Consider the following 21,072-nt stretch of genomic DNA (forward strand, 5'->3'; position numbering starts at 1 on the left):
AACCGTGTGTAGTGTCCATTGTGAGGTTGTGTGCATTGTGCAAGAGTATGAGGTAGATCAATGGGTTGGAGGGTGTTGGGCGTCGGCTTGCAGCTTGTTGATGATTCCAGCGAGGCGGCGGTAGTCGCGTAGCAGGGTGCCGACGTCACCGAGGCGGAGGTCGGCGACCTCGCACGTGAGGAAGCGTTCGACAGGCGGCTCAAAGTCGAGTGGGAGCGAGCTGAGTGTCGGGACGGGCGACGCTGCGCCGTCGGGTTTCTTGATCTCGAGTGCCGCGGCACCAAGCCCGCTCACACGGCGCTGGGGAACGCCGCTGGCGCCAGCGCGCGCTGTGAGCGCGGCGAAGAATCCCGTCTTGCTGTCTGGTGAGGGGGCCGAGCTGGTCGGCGACTCGTTGAGCGGGCGGCCGAATGCGCCGATCGAGGCCAGCCGGCCGCCGATGCTGGCCTCGCGCCGCGTACCCATAACGCTCGACACGGGCACGATACCGCGCGGCTCGTCTTCTTCCTCGTCGTCCGAGTTGGCGTAGATGTTGTGCTCTCGAATCGACTCGGGGCGGCTCGCAACCTCCAGGAGCTCCTGGTTTGCGCCCCACTCTGATGCGCGCGACGACGCGCGCGAGCGGTTGCGTGCTTGTGCTGTGGCGGTCGACGCGGCGGCGGCAATGGACGCCACGGACGCCGTGACGGACGCGAGGGAGAATGTCGACGCTTGAGGCGGCCGACCCCCGGGGATTGCGCGCTGAGCTTCTTCTTCCGGGAGCACGGCTTGAGGGTTGGCAGGCGACATGAAGCCCCGTAGCGCGGACCACGAAGAGTCGACAACGCCCGTGATGACCTTGTTGGCAGAACCTGCTGCCGAGCCGGCCAGCTCGCCGACCTGGAATACCCTGCCGCGGAGGCGGGAGCTCGCTGACGCGATGCTCGCCGCGTCGGCATTGTCATCGAGATATGTCAGTCCGATGGGCGACAAGTCCTCGACGCTGATGACCTTGTCGGACCCGTCGCCGAGACCCAGCTCGGCGAGCTGGACATGCTCGATAAACTCGACGACGGCGGTCAGGTTTACGATGGCGTAGTTTGCCTCGCCTTCCAGGCAGATGGCGGATCTGTATCGCCGCAGGTACATGAGTTGCGAGGCGAGTTGCGCCGGGTTTGCCTTGACGACCGCGTAGATGATGATGGGGAGGATGAGATCGGCGCCCGAGGTTGGTTGAGTCTTTGGCTTCTCTGCAGGGTCGTCGTTCTTCTCAGCGGGCGGCATGACCGTGCCGACAGAGTCTGACAACGCGGGATCGGCGACTTCGGTCTTGCCAGAAGGTGATGCGGAAAGAACGAGGTCGGGGACTGGGGGTGAGGGGATTGTGCGCAGCGCGAGAGGAGTGCGGTCCTCGGCGATTGTCGAGAGTCCGGCGCCCTCCTCGTCCTCGTCCTCGTTCTCGTCCTCGTCCTCGTCAACAGGAGGGGTGTACGGCTCGCCTTCTGGGCGGAGATGAACTGGCGGTAAGCGACCCAGACCCTCAACAACGAGCTGATGCGCCTTGACGAGTACGTCGGCCTTCTCCTTTGGCGTCAACCGCGTGGCCGCCGAGAGGGTCTGCAGCTCGTGCCCGACCTCTTCGACGAGCTGCGCGAGGCCCTTCCGCACCTCGCCCTTGACCACCTCGCCCGGTGGCCGGGTGATAAGACCGAGGTGGTCGAGAGACAGGTCGAGGAGGTTGAGGGCCGCAATGCGCGACGACAGCGCCTCGTCGTGCCGGGCGTCGTCCGAGTGCAGTGGGGAGAAGATGCGGTTGTACAGCAGTCGGCAGACGAGCCCCTCGATCCGTTCTGTACCGTCCCCAGCCTCCTTCTCAACATACTGCTCCCTTGCCTCCCTGGGGCTTGTAGCGATCTTCTTGCCGTCCTCGTCCTCAGGGCCAAGCGAGTTTGCTCGCGCCCAAGGCACAGCCTTGGATTTGGACAGCGATTCGGTGCGGAAATGCTGTACCAAGTCGTCGTACACGCCCTCCATAAAGTCCTGAATCCTTTCGCCACACAGAGTGGGATCAGAAAAGTCAAGTGGCACGTTGCCCTCGACCTCGGCAGACCCCAAACCGTGGTGGTGGCTCTTGAGCAGCGCCGCATCCACCCCACCACCAGAGCCGATCGGGCACACGGCGCCAACGACAAGCTTCAAGACCTTCTCGATCACCTTGCTTGGCAGGCCGTCAAGCTCTTGCCGCACGGTCGACCGGACGGTCTTGACCAGGGCCTTGTGCACCTCGGCGTAGCGGATAGGCTTGTTGATAGAGTATGCCACGACATTGTATCCGTCGCCCTGCGAGTCGGAATAGATGGATGCCGCATCGCCCACCTCGAGCGATAGTACAGATGGGCGGGGGCTGGACAGTCGTGATCCAGCCGAGGGCGACGACGGACGGTCGGGACTCAGCCCGCCCTGCGCCTTGGATGGCGACACGAGCCCGGACGACACGGGCGTCGGTGTTGTTGACGTGCCAAACAGTGATGCAAAGGGGTTGATTCTTCTCGCGGGCACGGCAGGAACCTCCTTCTTCTCAATCTTGACTTCTGGCGGCGGTGGCGTGCCCTTGCCCAACGGAGGGAAGGGGAGTGATGTCGAGTCGGGCGAGACGGTGTACGACGGGAATCCCGCCGACGGCGGCGCAGACAGCTCTGTCGGCCTCAGCGACGACAGGACACGCGCGCGCGACGAGTCTTCCCTCAGCGCCGAGATGAGAGCCGAATCGGACGGCACGGTCGACTCGAACGTCACCGTCGTCCTGACGGTCAGCGGGTGCCCGCCAGCCACACAACTCACCCTCTCAGTGTCCCTATCAGCCCCGACAGGGTAACGAGTACACTCGCCGTCGGCGACTGCGCGCGTGTAAGCGCGATAGGTGGGGACAAGAACGCGACGTGGTCGCGTAGCGTCTGCGGTGTCATGGGCAGCGACGACGCCGGTGTTGAGGGCAGCATGATAATCGCCTGGCTGTCAGCGACACCCCCACGACCCACGTACCTTGCCGCTAGTCAACACCTTCAACAAGTCGGCCCAGTCGCTGCTGCCCTCGGTGCGCGCGCGGGCCCCCTTCTCGAAAATAGCGTCAATCATACCCATGCCCATCGTGCCGTTGCCGAGGCCGATGTTCTGCGCGGCTGCCTTCAAGCTCGTGTGCTGCAATCTGCTAGTCGCGGCGCTGCTAGCGGCCTCCGGCTCGGACGTGGACGGGACAGCGAACGTCGTGGAGGTCGTCGCGGGGGCCGAGACGCCGATGGTCGGCGGAGCGGGCGAGCTCGTCGACGAGGAGGGCACGACCGTCGACCCACCGGAAACATTGCGCGAGCTCCCTGGTGACGGCGGCGCGCGCCGGTTCCGCGGCTTGTAGCCGAGGCTCGACTCGGCGATGGGCGACGTGCCCGGGTCCGCTGGTGCCAGAGACGGCGACACGGACGACGACGAGGACGCGCCGAGCAGCGGATGCGCGATCGTCTCGGGCGGCGTGGCCTGTCGCTGGTCCATCGTGAACGGAGATGAAGGCAGGGACGGAGAAGACTTGCTCGTGTCGGATGGGCCCATGCGCCGCGACGGGTAGTGTCGGCCAGAGTGGTGTGATGCCGACAAAAGTATCCTCGACCGTTGCTTGTTTGCTCGCTCGCGTGTGATCGAGTTTGTTTGTTGCGTTACGCGTCGTTGTCAACCAAGTAAGTGGCAGATGTGCGTATCTGTGTCTGTAGTGTGTCTGCTCGATGACGATGGCCGCCGCAGACTTCTTTCAAGGCCGCCGCCGCCGCCCATCGACCGATCGGGCATCAGGCATCAGGCACCCACCCTCCAACTCGGCACGTGACTTTCAACTCGACCCACTGCATCAACGCTCTCTACTGTAGATGCAAGATGCAAAAAAAATGTACAAAACAACGCATGAGGCTTGAGAGTTTATGCAGCGGCGTCAGCCTCAGAGGCCTTGGCGGTTTCAGCCGGCTCAGAAGCGTCCTCAGCTTCCTTGGCGCCGACAGCCGCAGCCTCTCCGTTGGCCTTTTTCCTGCGCTTGTGGCGCTGGTGCGACTCGGGCACAAAGGTTGAGATGTGGCTGGGGGGTCAGTTGTCAAACAGCCAGGCAGACTTACACCCGGGTTGCGTGCAACAAGTAGCCAGACATGGCGCTCGTCGTCATCAGAGGGTGTGTCCGTCCAGGGAGAACCTGGTACGTCCTCGACCAGCTCTCGGTGAGCTGTGTCGCAAGGAAGTTGGCGTCCTTGCGCAGATATTGCAATGTCTCGGCCAGGACCTGCTGGTAAGGCGAGTACGCGACCACGGTCGCCGAGCCGGCGAGGTACTTTGTCAGGCGGTTGATGACCGAGATGGGCGATAATTCAGTCGCCAGGATCAAACCGTCCCAGTTACCGGCGTGCAGCTCCGCTCGGGTCGCGTTCAGCTCGGCGACCTGGGCGTTGTGCCTCCGCACACGGGCCATGGTCTTGTTTTCAGCAATTGACGGCATGCCATCTTCTGTGGGCAGTCCCGCTGGGTGTGTCAGCTGCAATGTCCACAGAAAGACAGCTGTACTCACGCCGCACGTAGCTCTCATCCGCTTCCATCCAGTTGAGCCACTTGATGAAGCTCAGCTCGCGCTCGCCAAAGTTCATGACGTTGAGCACACCCCACGCGGGGGGGCTGTCGGCGTCGGTGAACAGGAGGATACGGCCCTCGCAGCCCATGCGGTCGGCAAGGGCAGCAGTGACAAGTCCACCAGTGTCGTCCACCACGAGGTAGCGGCCGTCTGGTCGGATGTTGCCGAGATTGACCAGCTGCGAGAGCGTGTCTTCCCGGAGATGCAAGATGGAGGCTGGGGAGCGCTGCGCGTAGTGGTTGACAATGTTGACCGTTGACGGCGCGAGGGGGTGGACAGTCTGGAGGTACCTGGTGGGTTAGAACGCCAATGCGAGTTGCAGACCCACTTCTTCTCCTTGCGTTTCCTCCACTTCTCCTTGCTGAAGTCCGTCTTGAGCTCAAACTGCTCGTGACGCTCCATCTGCTTCTGAATCATCTCCTGGGCCGACACGCCCTGGGCCCTCAGCTCGGCAATCTCCTCCGAGGAAAGTAGGGCGCCGCGGTTCTCCTCCGAGTCGTCGATGAACTCGTTGGTCTCCTTGATGTCGTCTGGGGGTGTAAGAGAATGTCACACAGCTACTACTGACCAATGACAGCATCGACGATCGCTCGCCTCTTCAGCGGGCGGAGGAGGTTGCTCCAGCCCTTGTTGGTCTTGGCACTGTCGTTGCCATCACCCTTGCCCTTGCCCTTCTTGTTCTTCTTGCCCTTGGCCTGGCCAAAGTTGTCAGAGGAGGAGAATGCGTTTTCGTCCACCTGAGACTCTGCCGTTGTCGCCGTGCCATCGGTTGCAGAGACGACCTCGTACGTGATGTCGTAGTGCAGGCCAAGGAGCTCCTTGGCGGGGAAGGAGCCGAATTTGCCGAGCTGAATGAGGCTGTGGAAGTTAGCGGAGCTGTGAAGTGAGGCAATCCTAGCTCTCACCCGTCCTTGGAGGCGACGACAGCCTTAATAGCGTCGCTTGGCAGTCTCAAGAGCACGTTGTCGCCCTCCTTGATGATTGTCAGGCGGCGGTGGAGGACATCGTCGAGAGGTTCCAATGGCTCGGTGGGCTCGTTACGCCTGCCACGAGGTCCGGGCTTGGGTTCTGTCGTCTCAGACGTCTCGACCGTCTCCACAGCGTCGACCTCGATCGGCACGTCTTCTTGGGCCGTCGCCATTGTTGTGGGTGTGAGTGTGTTTGTGACTGCTACAATCGTCCGTATTCGTCACGACTTCACGACTTCCAACTTTGTGGAGGAGAGTCACGTGGGTGACGGATTTTGCTTCCGCCGCTACCATCTGGGTTGCGTATTGAACTGGAACTTTGACAACCACAACCCACTTTGAGACTTGCTGTTTGTTCCATTCTAGACAGTTCCAACTCGATCAAAATGGTGAGCGCAGCACCAGGAAGCAGGATATAGGTGCTGACACGACGTAGGCAGCCAACATCTCGATTCAGCCTGGCAACCTCAAGGATGTGACCAAGATGGAGCGCATCGGTGAGCTAGGCAACACACGCGTGGGCGACTTAGGCTGACCCCCCAGGCGCCCACTCGCACATCCACGGTCTGGGACTCGACGCCAACCTCGAGCCTCGGGCAGCGTCGCAGGGCATGATTGGGCAGGGCAAGGCGCGCAAGGCGGCCGGCGTTATCCTCAAGATGGTTCAGGAGGGTCGCATTTCCGGCCGCGCCATTCTGATCGCTGGCCCTCCAAGCACGGGCAAGACGGCCATCGCCATGGGTGCGTAAGAATCTGGTGATAAATTGCTGATACTCCCAGGCATGGCGCAGACTCTCGGCTCGGATGTCCCCTTTGTCAACCTCACCGCGTCGGAGGTCTTCTCCCTTGAGATGTCCAAGACGGAGGCGCTGACCCAGGCGTTCCGCCGCGCGATCGGCGTGCGCATCAAGGAGGAGACGGAGCTCATCGAGGGCGAGGTTGTCGAGATCCAGGTCGACAGGAGTGTGACTGGCGCCACCAAGACTGGCCGCCTGACGCTCAAGACGACCGACATGGAGACGGTGTACGACCTCGGCTCGAAGATGATCGACCAGCTGCAGAAGGAGAAGGTGTTGGCAGGCGACGTCATTAGCATCGACAAGGCAAGCGGAAGGATATCCAAGCTTGGCCGGAGCTTTGGACGCGCAAAGGACTATGATGCGATGGGCGCGGACGTAAGAAACCTTTCGTGAGCTTGGCTGACCCCAGACCCGCTTCGTGGCGTGCCCCGACGGCGAGCTGCAGACGCGCAAGGAGGTGGTGCACACCGTGTCGCTGCACGAGATTGATGTTATCAACTCGCGGACACAGGGCTTCCTGGCGCTGTTCGCGGGCGACACGGGCGAGATCAAGCCCGAGCTGCGCGACCAGATCAACGCCAAGGTCGGCGAGTGGCGCGAGGAGGGCAAGGCCGAGATTGTGCCCGGTGTGCTCTTCATCGACGAGGTGCACATGCTCGACATTGAGTGCTTCTCGTTCCTCAACCGCGCGCTCGAGGGCGAGCTTGCCCCGCTCGTTGTCGTCGCCTCGAACCGCGGAATCACGAGGATACGCGGAACCAACTTCAAGTCGCCCCACGGCATCCCCGCCGACCTGCTCGACCGCATGCTCATCATCTCCACGACCAAGTACTCTGAAGACGAGATCAAGGAGATTGTCAAGATCCGTGCCGACGAGGAGGACGCCAAGGTGTCCCCCGACGCGCTGGAGCTTCTCGCCACGATGGGCGGCCAGACGTCCCTCCGGTACGCGCTCAACCTGATCGCGCCGAGCCAGCTTATCGCTGCCCGCCGCAAGTCAACTCAGATTGACAACGACGACATTCGACTGGCGTACAAGTACTTCCTTGATGTTGACCGGAGCGCAGCCTACGCAAAGGAGACGAGCGGCATGATGTTTGGCGAGACTGAGGTGTCTGAAAACGGCAACGCTATGGACACCTCGGCGTGATTGAATGCACATTGGATGAAGTTACGCCGTGCTATGTTCTACAACAATTCACAATATACTACTCTAAGCTCCTCCAGTAGGGGCGAACGACAACTTCGTCTGGCCCCTCTCTTCACCAAAGAGCCAGCTTGTGGCGTCTGTTTGCTTCCCGCGCCGGCCCTGGCGCTTATCATCTTGCAGCTTGAGCACATGCTTCAGCTGGTCCATTCGTCCCTTGAGCGACGCAGCTGGGCCTTCTTGCGCCTTGTCGCGAATAGAGTGCAGTAGTCTGTTGAGATGGCGGCGAGTGTCGTCCGCCGAGCCGTTGGCGTCCTCGGACTCATCGCCAAGCGCCAGCGACCAGAGAGTGAAGGCGTCGCTTGCGGGCCAGTAATCGGTCGTACCATCAGGCATCAGGTCCTGGATGTGGTCCAGACCTTGCTGCAAAATGTCCATGTCGACTGCAGATGGAGGCTGCTCCTTCTCGCCGCGGATCTCGGGGAGGATGAGACTAATCGCTAGCCAGCGGACTAGCTGGCGCACCGCAGAGGTACCTCCGCCAAGGGTGAGCACAGCACGAGCCTGCAGCTGTTTGGATAACGGCGCCACGAGTTCAGCGGCTTTGAAGGCGAGGGCCGCAATGTTCTGCGTTGGGGTGAGAAGGAGGGTTCGGCCGATCGTTTGAGCGATCTGTTGCGACAGCGTAGCTGTAGTCGAAGGTTCGGCGAGTAGAGCGAACAGCCGGAGGATAAGTCCTTCGAGGTCCGCCTCGGTGAACCCATCGCCTTTCCCGCAATTTTGGACAGCCGCCTCGATGATGACGCAGAGTATGGCACTCGCGTCGTCTCGGGAGCGTTGAACTGTTCCGTCCTCAAATAGGTTCGATGTCGGCTGTCCCTGCCTGGCACCGAGTGAGGCCCACACGGACTCGATTCGCTTGAACAGTCGCTCTCCTGTTATGAATGGGTGGGGGTCGTGCGTATCCATTATCTGCTGGAGCTTAGAGACAGCGGTCCACGCAAGCTCGGTCGATTCCGTGACGAACGCGGTGGCGAACAGCCAGTCGGCTATGCGCGGGATGGACCCTCTGTCGGCAGCGTCCAGGATACCAGCGGTGAGGTACGCCATGAGGGTTGATGGGTCTTCAACATCATGCAGCAGCTCCACGACTGGGTCGCTGTCTTCTTCAGTGGTTGACAAGACAACCCTGCCAGACGGCGTAGTCTCAGCAATCGGCCTTTCGTCCCAGAACACTTTGGTCAACGCCAACAGCTCTTGCTCTCGACTCGCAGCGGCGCTTCGCTCAGCCATGAACATCTGTGCGGCTGCCTTGGTGTCGTCGTCCAGCTCGAGTCCGGTCGCCTCGCTTCCCATCCATGCAGCATCTCCCGACCCATGGTCGGGGCCGCGGGGCGGAGTCTTTAATGCTTCTAGAGCGGCACCGATGGCTTCTTCACCGCGTCCACGGCGAGAGTCGCGAGCTCGGTCACTCAGGAGCTTCTTGAAGGCCGATTCCTCCTTTTTCTTGTTCTTCAGCCTCTCCTGTTCCTCGGGATCAGGCTTCGTGGCAGAAGACTTGGGGCCCGTAGGACGGCCACGAGACGATCGCCTTCGCGCATCTAAGGGTTCCTCCTGCGCCTCATCGACGGCTTCCTGGGCAGGCACTGGTAGAGTGTCACTGATGAGGTTAGCAATCGAAGCGCAGCATAACGTACAGGAACTGCAGGTCAAAGTCTAATTCCTCCTCTTCATCCATTTCTTCTCTCAACGCCGCAGCTCGTCGCTGTCGCTCCCACCGCGCCTCCGCTTGCATGCGAGCCTTCTCGCGAGAGGCATCTTCACCCGCCAAGTCCCGCTCATGTTCACGCCAGATCTCTGACGTCAGGGACATGCCAGGGCGAGGCTTTGCCGGCGTGCTTGTCTGGCTTGACGGCGGCGCGTCATTTGCACCGCTTCTGGCTGGCGTCGGCAGGTGCGTACGACTCGCAAGAGGCGAAGCCGACAATCTTGAGCCGGTCGGTTGGCGTCTCGGCGTTCTTGGAGTGTTGATGCTTCTTCTGGACGCGAGGCTGACCATTGACTGGGTGGGGCTGACGGCAAAGTCGGCATACTCGGCGAGCTGCAAGTCGGTCAGTTTCAACATGTCCTGCTGTGGGGTCGACTCACGACATCGTCTATGTCGTCGAATCCGGGAGCCACGTCCGTAGGCGGTGACTCTGTTGGCGAAGGACTCTTGGGCGCGGGTGCGGCGTCACATTCTTGGCGCTCCTTCTGAGAAGGACGTGGCGTAGGATCTGCCTGAGTAGAAGGACGAGAACGAGACGGGGCGGCAGGTAGTGCCTTGGCAGAACGCTGCGAAGCTGGAGCCGGTGGCGTCGGCGGTGCTGGGGACAGCAGGCTAGACTCGACGCGCTGAAGTGGTCTAGTAACCTGCGTCTCTGGTGCCGGTGATAGCTCACTCGATACCGACCGCTGCCGTCTCGGCGCTGGCACTGGCCTTCTACTCCCTGCCTTGGGGGTGGGGGCCGCTCTGGGAGTGGTTACCTCAGCCAGACGAGCTGGGGCGGACACATGGGCCGGGCGAGATAGAAGACTACTCTTCGGGGCAGAGGGCTTTCGGATCCACATGTCCAGCGGAGCTGACATCTGCGGAATTTCGTACGCTCCAGGTTTCACAGTTGCTCGATGGGCTCGGTTGCGAGCGATAGATGAAGACGCCGACTTGGAAGACGATTTGCTGGACTTTTTCTGGGCAGATGACTTGGAGGGCGGAGGGCGGTAGCTCTCGTCATCCATGACCATGAGGTCGCCAAGGCGGCCCTTCTTGCCACTGGTCTTGCGCTTTGAACCATCGTCCTTGCCGTCGGAGAAGTTTGGCTGAGGTGGTGGCAGCTGCTGCCCCGGGTCTCTGTCTTGCAATGGGCGTCCGGTCTTGGGTACTCTTGATCTCGTAGGTGTGGGCGAGGCGTCATAGCTAATTGATTCGGGAACAACATCTCGACGTGGGGTTCGGAGGGATTGGCTAGTTGAGCTGGCGATAACGCTCTCGTCGGGGCGTTCCCTTTTCCGAGCGCCTTGCTCTTGTGGGAGTTTTCGCTTAAGAGGAGAGATGAGCGTTTCTTCGACGAGAACTTTTGGCCGCGAACGCTCAACAGGGCGCTGTACGGGAGACGAGAGCTGGCGTGACGACTGTTGCGAAGGCTCCCGCTTGACGAAGGAAGGCTGCTTTGGAGGGCCCACTTCCCGCGTAGTCAACTGCCCTGGCCGCCACCCAAGCTCGTCGCACCCATGCCTGCGCATTGCTCGGCCTTGCTTGAGGGGAGACTCGCTAGCCCGAGTGGACGTGGAGGCAGAGCGTGACCCGGCGTCACTCACCGCCTGGGACGCCTGCGGCTGCGAGCTGGTGGGAGGTATTCGTGGTTTGGTTGGAGTAACGGAGGGGTTCCTCACCAGCCTTGGCATGTCGTCGGAATCGCTGCTGATGACGATAGCCTCTTGTGTCGTTAACCCCGAATGTTTCCTTATTCCCAGCGTTCCCAGGTCGTGTGAAAGTGTCGTTTGGCCTGCCGCAAGTTGTCTCCTGATCCCGCGCGTCTTCTTCGAGTTCGTAGTGTAATCCTTGCCGTCAACCAAAGTCTCGTCCACGGTCCGCTGTCGCTTCTTTGACGCATTGACGGCGACCTTCGAAGATGACGAGCCCATTTTTGCGGCTACCTTCGATCGGGTGGATGATGATGCCTTCGAGTTGGACGTTTGCGCCCTCGAGGAAGACTGGCGCGACCTGCGGGGAGCAGACTCATCGTCATCAGACTGATCCGATGACGGCACGAGAATGTATTTTTCTTCGTTGCGCATCGCCGGAGCTCGCCTTGCTCTGCCCTTGCCAGAGGGCGCGCTCGATCCCGCCATATGTGGAACGCGAGGAAGACGCGAAGTCACGTCAACCACGCGACTCCACTACCTAAAGGGTTGACTGATCGTGGCGAGGAAGGGTGCTCGGTGGCCAGGCGGGGCTTGCTTTTCGAGTTGGAAAGTGTGATATCAGAGCCACCTATGTCGCGAAATAAGGACGCCGAAGATTGAGGTGAAGGATGAGGATGAGGAGAGTCAAGTTGATGACGAAGATTAAAGAGTGACACCCAAGACACGTCCTGCGCACAGTCCTCGTTCTGAAATGGTGCAGAGGCGTCAAGGCAGGACGCGTTGGTCCCTGCAACTTGCAAGCCTCCACTTCTCAGACAGACAAACAAATCTGATTCCGCGTTGATTGACACCATCCAGTCAACCATTCGGCGTACGTCGGACATTGTCGAGGCATCTCCGTTGTACTTCTTGGGTGCACCTAAATAAAGACGACGTCATGAAAATGGTTCCGTTGCCGCTTGCCGGATCCTGTCCAAGGTGTGTTTTAAAGTGTCCCTGGCTGCTGCCCTCCCCCCTTGGGTGTTTTGCCCTTTTGAGCCCACGGTGGCAGGTCAAAGCATGTGTGCCGATCACTGTACGCGGCGCGCTGCAGCCAGGCAGGCAGGCAGGAGTAGTATGACGTAGGGGGGGTTCAGTGTATGAGATACAACCCAACTGTTCCAAGGCCTAGTCCCAGAGCCCCCCTCTCTCGTCTCCCTCCTGGCGCCTGCCTGCATGCAACCCAACATGTAGCCGAGCCGGCCGGCCCAACCCAGCGTCTGCCCGTCCGATCCATCCGCCAGTCACGCACACGGCACCTCATCTCACCTCACGTCGTCGCCTCCCCCTCCGTCCCCTCCCCTCCCCGGCCTAGTTCTCAATTGGTCGCCCACACCACACCCAACTCAACTCGTGTCTTCCTTGCCCTTCCCCCCCTTCACATTACGCGTCATAAACCATACACAACTTGTTGGTATCTCTTTCTCCCTGTCTCTTCCTTGCAATACCCATTAAACAACCCACTAGCGAACAACTAATCAACAACAATGTCGTACGCTGAAGTCGCAAAGGACAACAGTGAGTACCCCGTGCGCGAGCACGCGTTTCAGTGTCACTGCCACTCGCGCCACTCGATTGTTTCGCGTCGTCGCTGACCACGGTGCTTCCTTGCGCGCGCATCCACCTTCTCTTCCAACTGCAGTCCCCACTACCGGTGAGATCCCCCAGCCCAGCCAGGACGGCGCCGCCCCTCCCGGCGGTAGGTCACTGCACCGGGCGAGGCCCGGGCCGTAAGAGGTGAGTGGTCGAGTTCACACGGCCGCAATGCTCGTCGTTTGCCATCGCTGACACTCACGCCCAGACCACAAGCTAACCTCGATGCAGAGGGCAAGACCTGGGACCAGGAGAAGGCCGACATCAAGAAGGCTACCGAGGACGGCCTCGACAAGGCCGAGAAGAAGGGCCGCGAGTTTGAGAAGAAGGCCAGGGTAGGTCACACGTTTGCTGGAATTTCAGAACCATCGGTTAATTTGCTCCTATCATAGGCCGAGCTTGACCGCGCCGAGACTGCCATCGAGGCCTACTGGAACAAGGCCAAGGAGGTCATCCTCCGCCCCTCGACCCTCGGCGGCCTGGTCGGCGTTGGTAGGTGGCGAGACGATATTGGCACGGTGGACAGCTCCTGACACTTTCTGCCAGTGAACGTTGGTCTCATTGGCTCGCTCGGATACTGGGCCTACCTCAACAAGGACCGTACTTGGGACAGGCGCCAGGTCGGCGCCGCCGTCGCCGGAACTCTTGCTCTCTTCGGTGTCGAGGGGTAGGTCACCAATAGTCCCCCGTGTGCTCACCCCAGCTACGTTGCCGAATCGTACCTTGACACCCCCGAGGGCCGTGCCGAGGCTGAGCGTGCCAAGAAGGAGGGCTCGAAGGCTTACCTCCACGCCAAGGAGGTCATCCTGCGTCCTAACGTTGCTGGTGGTCTCGCCGGTGTCTGTGAGTGGCGCCCACTGCCCCCTACCACTCCCCCTAACGTCTCTAGTCAACCTCGCTGTCATTGGTACTGTCGGTTACTTCGCCCACAAGCACTGGAACGAGGTCTGGGACCGCAAGATTGTCGCCGCTGTCACTGCCGGCCTCCTCGTTTTGACCGGAATTGAGGGGTAAGCTAAGCCCCGTTCTTCGGCCGAGACCAAGCTGACACTGGCGCAGTGCCCTCGGCAAGGAGTATGTCGACAAGGAGCTTCCCAAGCACTAGATAGATGGTGATGGTGAACAGCATCCCCGGTTCCCCGCCATCTGATCTACGTGGAGCGTTGAGCCCATTTGGGTGCTTGTACTATGCTGTGGACTGCCTCGAATGAATTCAAGCTTCTGAAGTGTCACGACACTCTTGGGACCACACGGGTGTGACATTGTCAACATGGCACCATGCCGTGATGGGCGGAGACGTGCTAGGTTGCGACCTAAGGGCGGAAGTGGTGGCGACAGTGGAGGTGGAGGGGCACGAGTTGTGACCACGCTCGCTCATGACGCCGACGCACACGACGTGTATGTGTGTGTGTGTGTGAATGTGTGAGAGGGAGACCACATGCCATACATGCCATGACCTCGAACTCTGTAGCGGTGTTTGAGGGGAGGGTGCACGGTGTGCGTGTGCGCAAGTCGTTGCAAGCGCCGTCTGCTGGAACCACCGCGTCCGTCGCCGCCGCCGCCACCCAGCGTTCCAGCGAGGCACGGTTACCCCGCGTTTCCACTATAGCTGGGGTATTTTGAAGACGACAGCTGCTGCTGCAGCAACCTTGTGGTTTGGGATTATGCTCGAGCCGCCAACTCGACCCTTCAACCCTCTCACTCAACCCTCAACCCTCGTGCTGACAACGACCGAGGAGGAGTGTGCTTTCACGAGTCCCAACCACACCACCTCTCTCCCACACGACACCATCTTGCCTTCTCTCTCCCTCCCTCCTCCTCGCACTCTTCATCATTCGGTCATCTTGCTGAGAGCCCTCCGGGCTCCCTATCTCTTCTCATGTCCGGGGGTAACATCAAAGTCGTCGTCCGGTATGTCCCCCAAACTCCGACTGACACGGGTCTCGGTGCACGCTACCACCCACCCGTCGTCACCTCCCCTAGCCGCTCGCTGACGACACACGCGCAGATGCCGACCTCTCAATGCGCGAGGTATGTGGTACAGCTGGCGCCCAGATTAGACGACGCTCACACCACACCCAGAGCTGGCTCGCGGAGCCAAGGGCCTCATCCGCATGGAAGGCCATCGGACCATCCTTGAGCCCCCAGATCACCCTGTCAGCTCAGGCCGCGCTATTGAGAAGAAACCCCAGGTCTTCTCCTTTGGCAAGTACCACACGCCGAGGTGTCACTGCCGTGGCTGACGATCACTCCCAGACAAGTCATACTGGTCGGCTGGCTCGCGTGACGATGACAACTATGCGTCGCAGAAGACCCTGTACGACGACCTCGGCGTTGACCTCCTCGACCACAGTTTCGAGGGCTTCAACACGTGTATCTTTGCTTGTGGGTACCCGTGGTGTTTGCTCAGAGCTGAACAGTGCAGATGGGCAGACCGGCAGGTAAGCGGCACAGTTACCGGCCTCGACGCCGCTCTGGGCGACAAGCTAACACTGGCGTGCGCAGTGGCAAGAGTTGTGAGCAAAGACCGGCTGCGATTTCGCGCATTGACTGACTTGCACAGACTCTATGATGGGATGTAAGCGACTTTGAGGCTGAACATGCGCAGCTCACCGCTCCGACAGATGGGCCCGACAAGGGTATCATTCCGCTCACAACGTCGGAGCTCTTCAACCGCGTCGAGCAGCAGTCGAAGAAGCACGCCAACCTCTCGTACTCGGTCGAGGTGTCTTACATGGAGATTTATAATGAGAAGTGGGTCCTAAGCTACGGCCAACGGCTAACGCGTCTCAGAGTGCGAGATCTGCTCAACCCGAAGAACAAGGGCAACCTCAAGGTTCGAGAACATCCCTCTTTGGGCCCCTATGTCGAAGACTTGAGCAAGCTGGTCGTGGAGAATTATAATCAAATGATCACCTTAATGGACGAGGGAAACAAGGTAAGCCCGCGCAAGTGGAACGTGTATCGCTGACGGCCAGGCTCGAACAGTAGCATCAACCAACATGAACGAGACCTCTTCTCGTTCACATGCCGTGTTCACCCTGATTGTGAGTGCGCCATAGCGCGGCAAGTGGCGCTGATACCTCTTCCAGCTCACGCAGAAACGTTATGACCCCGATACCAAGATGACGGGCGAGAAGGTGTCCAAGATTTCGTTGGTCGACCTGGCGGGTAGCGAGAGGCAGGCGTCTACCGGCGCGACCGTGCGTGTCACCGAGCGGTGTGTGAATCATGCTCACTGGTTTCACAGGGGACACGACTGAAGGAGGGTGCGAACATCAACAAGTCACTCACCACCCTGGGCAAGGTCATTGCGGCTCTGGCACAGGCCAGCAACACGGCTGCGGCGGGTGGAAAGAAGAAGAAGGAGGAGTTTGTGCCCTACCGCGACTCGGTCCTCACATGGCTACTCAAGGAGAGCCTGGGAGGAAACTCAAAGACGGCCATGATTGCGGCCATCTCGCCGGCCGACTACGATGAGACTCTCAGCACACTTCGATATGCCGATGCTGCCAAGCGGATCAAGACCCACGCTGTGGTCAACGAGGACCCCAACGCCAAGCTTATCCGTGAGCTCAAGGAGGAGCTCGAGGTCCTGCGTAGCCGCGTCAGTGCTGGTGCAACCAACGGCGAGGCAACATACGATCCAGACATCCCGCCTGAGAAGCAGATTGTGACATACAAGACAAAGCAAGGCGATATCCGAACTGTGACCAAGCTCGAGCTCCAAGACCAACTGGAAGCCTCAGAAAAGCTCATGGACAGCCTCAACCTCACATGGGAAGAGAAGCTGGCGGAGACGCAAAAGATTCATCTTGAGCGAGAGAAGGCGTTGGAGGATTTGGGCATCACCGTCGAGAAGGATGTGAGGGGGACAGGTGTGCCGGGGAAGGGCACAACTTACGTCGCGCAGATGGTAGGCGTGCATGCTCCGCAGAAGTTCCCGTCACTAGTCAACCTCAACGAAGACCCTCTCATGTCCGAGTGTCTCATCTACCAGCTCAAACCCGGCACAACGATCGCAGGAAGTGTCGACAGCGGCAAGGCGCAAGTCAAGTTGTCGGGCTCGCACATCGCGGAAGAGCACTGTACCTTTGTCAACACCGATGGTGAGGTCACCCTCGAGGTGGTCGGGGACGCATTGACATATGTGAGTTTCAAGGGCTGCTGGCCTGTGCTTACACTTGCCGTAGGTCAATGGCAAGCGCGTACCCCCAAGTGCGGTAAGTCCTGGATGCCCCGCCTCTGCTGATAGCAACAGCCTATCAAGTTACACCACGGCTACCGAGTAATCTTGGGCGACTTCCATGTGTTCCGATTCAACGACCCCGCCGGGGTCCGAGCTCACAGAGCAAGGATGTCTGGCATGTGGTCAAACGGCGTTACGGAGCCTGGGACGCCTGTTCGCTCGGACTCGCCTGCCCAGCCGGTGGAGCTCATGGACTGGACAGCCGCGCGTCGTGAGGTGGCGGACATTGAGTCGCTGGGCAATGAGGACTTGGACAAGCTCTTTGACGACATTGTAAGGGGGGCTATGCGCAGCCTAACTGACGCGACCAGGTCAAAGTCCGAACACTGCGAGGGCGACCAGATAGCCGCTTGGACCTGACCGAGATTGAATCCCGGTTCATGGGCTCCGTGGCCGGCGACTCGGTCGACGTGTTTGCGAACCTGAGGGACTGGGACCACAATGGAACAGCAAGCATTGCTGGCCACGATCTGGACAACGCAGACAAGGTCACGCTCGTCGACGGTGAAACTGGCTCACGAAGCGATGCCCGCTCGAGCATGAGGTTGTCTGACGAGTCCTCACTTGAACAGCAAGCTTTGACAAAACAGCTCCGAACCCTGGCGCAGGAGGTCAAGCGCATCCGCTCGCAGGCGGCCGTGGCGCGTGCTCGGGGTCTCTCCATCCCCGAGGTGGCTGCCTGGTCACCGAGGGAGATGGTTCTGGCTCGCAAGGCCGCGGATCAGTGGAAGAAGCTCCACAACTTTGGCATGGCGGAGGAGATCCTGCGTTATGCAGCCGACATTCGCGAGGCCAACGTCATTGCGTGAGTAGAGCTGCCGCGGAATGCAACTGACAACCCCAGAAAACAGATGAAGAAACGCATCTCCTACAACTTTGTGATCCTGGATGGCCTTGTGGCGTCGCCCACCTCTGCGCTGGATGACCTTGGAGGGATTATCGAGTTTGATGATGTTTCGGACACATGTGCGGCCACGACTGGGCCCAGGGTGATGGTCAAAGTCATTGACCATGAATCGACATGTGAGCTCGTTCCCGGTCGAGCTCTAACCCAGCCAGCCATCTACTCTTGGAACCTCTGCCGCTTCCAGCAGCAGCTTGCTCGTATGAGGCAGGTCCTGGCCATCAAGGACAGGCCAAACTACTCGGTGCACCTGAGTCTTGGTGCGCCGTTTGGCGATAGCCCCACCCCAAGCTTCTCATACATCGGAAGCGCGAGAGCCCCACTCCAGCTCCTGGCCCAGCAAGTATCCTACTCTGTCACTGTCCCCATCTTCTGCGCCTACACCATGGAGGCCATTGGCTCGTGCAGAGTCCACTTCAAGTGCTCTGCCCCCTCGTCGCGCTCCGGCGTGTCAACGCCCGAGTCGTCGGGCCCCATCGTCCAGTCCTTCCCCTTCAGCCACAAGTTCTCCTTCACCGTCACGATTGATACAGTCAAGGGCCTCACATCAGCCGACTTTACTGAAGTTCATGCGCAGACTCGGCTCTCGTCCTTGGTCGGCCCGGCCATCGCCTCGGAGGACACGTTTGCCTCGCTCCCCGTCAACCTCGAGCAGGCTTCGGTCTCGCACCTTGCCCTGCGCCGGACGCTGTCGGTTCTCGTGACCTCGGACATGGTCGCCCACTTCACCTCGGGCTACGCCTCGGTCGAGTTCTTTGCCCGCGTTCGCGCTCCCTACCTCGAGCGCCTCGAGCGCTTTGACGTGATCAAGGAGACACCACCGGCGCCGCCTCCCGCGGCAGGAGACCTAACGCCCAACGGCTCTGACCCCGAGCGCCCGCTCATGCGCCGTGCCGAGACCGAGTTTGTCACCGCAGAGACCCACGATATCCTCGCTTCGGTTGAGATTCTCGAGATGAGCCATGATGGCGAGTATACGGCTACCGACGTCGAGGACGACCTCGTCCAGCTGCATCTTGGTGTCCAGCGACAGCTCGCTGTCACATTTACCCACGCGTCGGGCCGAGCGCTCAGATGGTCCAAGGTTGTGCACGCCTCGGCAGGCGACATCCGAGTGGTCACCTCAGACGGCGAGCCCTGCCGGGTGAGCGCTGCCGACGTCAATATGCAGATGGCGTCGCAGGCGACATTCCTCTCGGACGGAACGTCACGCCTCACGGCACGCGGTACCTGGGATTCCGCGGCCCACCACTGTATCCAGCTCGATCGCCGTACGCCCGCGGCGGACCACGTTGTCGTTCGCCTCACGTTCATGATCGAGGTGGAGGGTGTTGACGAGCCCATTGTGCTCGAGATTGATCTCAAGACGCGCGTGATCAGCCGCGACGCGAGACGGTCGTCGATTCGCCTGATCTGGCGACCCAGACCAGTGTCCAACGTCGTGTCCATGTTTGCAGTGGACTTGACGCCGCCGTTGGCGCGTACTGCCCGCGAGCTGTGGCGCCTTGACACTGCCAAGAAACCGGTGCCCGGGGACAACCTCCTCACAGGCTGGCGCCCGCGTAGCATTGCGCTTGTACGCGACTATGTTGCGCTGACCCGGGTTCGCCGCTTGATCGCCGACGTCCAGACTTCGAGAACTGTCCTCGAGCTTGCTGGCATTGTCGACGCTACCAAGTCGAGCGAGGCGGTGCAACAAGAGCTCCTTGCCAAGTATCTCAGCCTGTGGCAGCACGAGATGGACACGAGGCTTGAGGTAGGTCGGGCCAAGCTTCATTGTCTAACAAACTCAGTTTGACGTTGAGCGCGAGACGGATGCGGAGAAGGAAATGTCAAACAGGCTGCGGCGTCTTGTGCCAGACCTGGAGCCGAGGCTAGTCCCCACGGTGCGCCACGTTACTCCAAAGTAAGTCTAGGTGGAGCCCGCGTGACTGACATGCCAGTGAGAGCATCATCAAGCGGGGTACTCTATCACTTCTCAAAGACTCGAGGAAGAACCGTTGGGAGGAGGCACAGGCTGTGCTTCGGCCGTAAGTGATCGGCCATTGTTTCGTGGCACACGAGCTAACCGTCTCAAGGCCATATCTCCACCTGCACCCCGACGTCACCAAGAGGGAAACGCAAGTGATCAACATTGCTGATGCTTCCGTGGTGGCGAGCCCCGATGTGGAGATGCTTCTGGGTGTAAGTTGTGTCAAGGAACTCCCGTTGCTGTGAGACTTGGGACCTGACCTGGGGTGCCACAGCGACGACACGCATTCACGGTCTACACGCAGACCAACTCGTACATTGTCCAGGCCGTGTCTGCGCGTGAGCTCGAGGAGTGGATCACGGTCATTGGCAAGCAACAGCGTCGAGGCTGAAGAGGAGGTTGAGAGGGGGAGGGTGGCAAGGGCATATTTTGGTGACTGCTTGCTGTGGTATACGAGTTTTCTGTTCAAACTCTGAAAGGGACCAGTGTGCACATCTATTTCGCATATTAGAATCACCTCATTTTTCGAGTCAGTACGACTACTACTACTCGATAGACGACACGACCCCTCGATGTATTTCATGACCTTTGTGCATGCCCGCCCGCGCGCATGGGCAGGGGGGAGGGAGGGGTTGACCCTTGCATTGTGTTGCATGCGGAAGTCGAGGTGGGCTGCGGGTTGTAGCGGGGATGCGGGCTAACGGGCTACGGGCCGAATGAAGGGGTATATGTATGCATGGTGAGGACTGGGCCGGAGCGAGCGTCGAGTGTGTGTTTGGTGAATGAAACGGCCGTGTGTGGGCGGGCGACAGGGAGCACAATAGGGTGCAACGCGCGGTGCGCGGTGCACGGCCAGAGAAGGACGTGTGGGTGTGAGGGGTGGCATGCAGCAGCAAGGCCCGGGGGGGCAGGAGCAGCAGGCCAGCAGACCAGCAGACCAAGGCAGCAGGGACACAAATGCGACGGGGTCACATGGGTAAGACTTGTGCATGCGTGCGTGCGTGGTGTGGTGTGGCTTCAGTGGTGCGCTGCTGCTGCTGTACGGATGCGGGGGGGCAGGTGAATGCAAGCAGCATAGTCTAGCGGCGACGGTGTGTGCGTGCCCTGGTCGCCCAGCCGGCCGGGGGGGCCGGCTCACTCGCTCGCTCGCTGTTGTCCAGCTGCCTGCCTGCCTCCTTGCCTCGTCCCCCTCCCGCGTTCGTTCAACGGGTTGGTCTCTGCGCACCAACACGGAACGGACGGGGTTGGGTTGTCGGTTGTCGGCCAGTCAGTCAGTCGGTCGGAACGGAGGGAGGAGGGCACGGCACGCGCGCGCGCGGCGTCGAGACGAGACCTGGGTGGTTGTGCATGATGCATTATTAT

At 60.3% G+C, this 21,072-nt stretch overlaps 6 protein-coding genes across 12 annotated transcripts; 3 read left to right on the forward strand and 3 right to left on the reverse strand.

Moving 5' to 3' along the window:
- Window positions 1-13: 13 nt before the first annotated feature.
- VPS9A (Vacuolar protein sorting-associated protein 9A) lies at window positions 14-3,706 on the reverse strand. The gene is made up of 3 exons (XM_062769349.1): window positions 3,022-3,706; window positions 2,821-2,987; window positions 14-2,782 (listed from the first exon to the last, which is right to left on the reverse strand). The coding sequence occupies exons 1-3, from the start codon at window positions 3,577-3,579 to the stop codon at window positions 58-60; spliced, it is 3,450 nt and encodes a 1,149-aa protein (XP_062625333.1). The 5' UTR covers window positions 3,580-3,706; the 3' UTR covers window positions 14-57.
- Window positions 3,707-3,861: 155 nt separating this feature from the next.
- On the reverse strand, window positions 3,862-5,787 carry TRM6 (tRNA (adenine(58)-N(1))-methyltransferase non-catalytic subunit TRM6). Its single transcript, XM_062769350.1, has 6 exons — window positions 5,539-5,787; window positions 5,202-5,491; window positions 4,962-5,163; window positions 4,574-4,923; window positions 4,131-4,527; window positions 3,862-4,093 (listed from the first exon to the last, which is right to left on the reverse strand). Exons 1-6 carry the CDS (start codon window positions 5,772-5,774, stop codon window positions 3,940-3,942), a joined length of 1,629 nt encoding a protein of 542 aa, XP_062625334.1. The 5' UTR covers window positions 5,775-5,787; the 3' UTR covers window positions 3,862-3,939.
- A 164-nt stretch (window positions 5,788-5,951) lies between these two features.
- RVB2 (RuvB-like helicase 2) lies at window positions 5,952-7,578 on the forward strand. Its single transcript, XM_062769351.1, has 5 exons — window positions 5,952-5,990; window positions 6,038-6,098; window positions 6,145-6,342; window positions 6,382-6,776; window positions 6,811-7,578. Exons 1-5 carry the CDS (start codon window positions 5,988-5,990, stop codon window positions 7,549-7,551), a joined length of 1,398 nt encoding a protein of 465 aa, XP_062625335.1. The 5' UTR covers window positions 5,952-5,987; the 3' UTR covers window positions 7,552-7,578.
- Window positions 7,576-10,364, reverse strand: LOC62_02G002835 (uncharacterized protein). Its single transcript, XM_062769352.1, has 3 exons — window positions 9,697-10,364; window positions 9,246-9,649; window positions 7,576-9,208 (listed from the first exon to the last, which is right to left on the reverse strand). Exons 1-3 carry the CDS (start codon window positions 10,330-10,332, stop codon window positions 7,615-7,617), a joined length of 2,634 nt encoding a protein of 877 aa, XP_062625336.1. The 5' UTR covers window positions 10,333-10,364; the 3' UTR covers window positions 7,576-7,614.
- A 1,854-nt stretch (window positions 10,365-12,218) lies between these two features.
- Window positions 12,219-13,817, forward strand: LOC62_02G002836 (uncharacterized protein). 4 transcript variants are annotated; one of them, XM_062769353.1, is made up of 9 exons: window positions 12,219-12,402; window positions 12,460-12,510; window positions 12,635-12,722; window positions 12,794-12,920; window positions 12,978-13,077; window positions 13,132-13,252; window positions 13,289-13,428; window positions 13,475-13,595; window positions 13,645-13,817. In XM_062769353.1, the coding sequence occupies exons 2-9, from the start codon at window positions 12,480-12,482 to the stop codon at window positions 13,688-13,690; spliced, it is 774 nt and encodes a 257-aa protein (XP_062625337.1). In that variant the 5' UTR covers window positions 12,219-12,402; window positions 12,460-12,479; the 3' UTR covers window positions 13,691-13,817. The 4 variants fall into 4 exon arrangements, with proteins under 4 accessions (XP_062625337.1, XP_062625339.1, XP_062625338.1 ...); XM_062769354.1 differs by having other exon boundaries at window positions 12,635-12,691; window positions 12,817-12,920; XM_062769355.1 differs by having other exon boundaries at window positions 12,219-12,510.
- A 220-nt stretch (window positions 13,818-14,037) lies between these two features.
- On the forward strand, window positions 14,038-20,274 carry unc-104_3 (Kinesin-like protein; the record flags this gene model as incomplete). Of its 4 annotated transcripts, XM_062769357.1 has the most annotated exons (19): window positions 14,038-14,082; window positions 14,163-14,496; window positions 14,668-14,741; window positions 14,847-14,970; window positions 15,006-15,026; window positions 15,210-15,523; window positions 15,564-15,632; window positions 15,678-15,788; window positions 15,836-16,450; window positions 16,499-16,735; window positions 16,779-16,808; window positions 16,847-17,107; window positions 17,146-17,639; window positions 17,679-17,823; window positions 17,890-19,494; window positions 19,532-19,644; window positions 19,682-19,768; window positions 19,817-19,922; window positions 19,985-20,274. In XM_062769357.1, 19 exons carry the CDS (start codon window positions 14,038-14,040, stop codon window positions 20,099-20,101), a joined length of 4,902 nt encoding a protein of 1,633 aa, XP_062625343.1. In that variant the 3' UTR covers window positions 20,102-20,274. The 4 variants fall into 4 exon arrangements, with proteins under 4 accessions (XP_062625343.1, XP_062625342.1, XP_062625344.1 ...); XM_062769359.1 differs by having other exon boundaries at window positions 15,836-16,735; XM_062769358.1 differs by having other exon boundaries at window positions 15,210-15,339; window positions 15,379-15,523; window positions 15,836-16,735; window positions 17,679-19,494.
- Window positions 20,275-21,072: the final 798 nt, after the last annotated feature.

Source organism: Vanrija pseudolonga, chromosome 2, assembly GCF_020906515.1.
Source record: "Vanrija pseudolonga chromosome 2, complete sequence".
Classification (NCBI taxonomy): Eukaryota; Fungi; Basidiomycota; class Tremellomycetes; order Trichosporonales; family Trichosporonaceae; genus Vanrija; species Vanrija pseudolonga.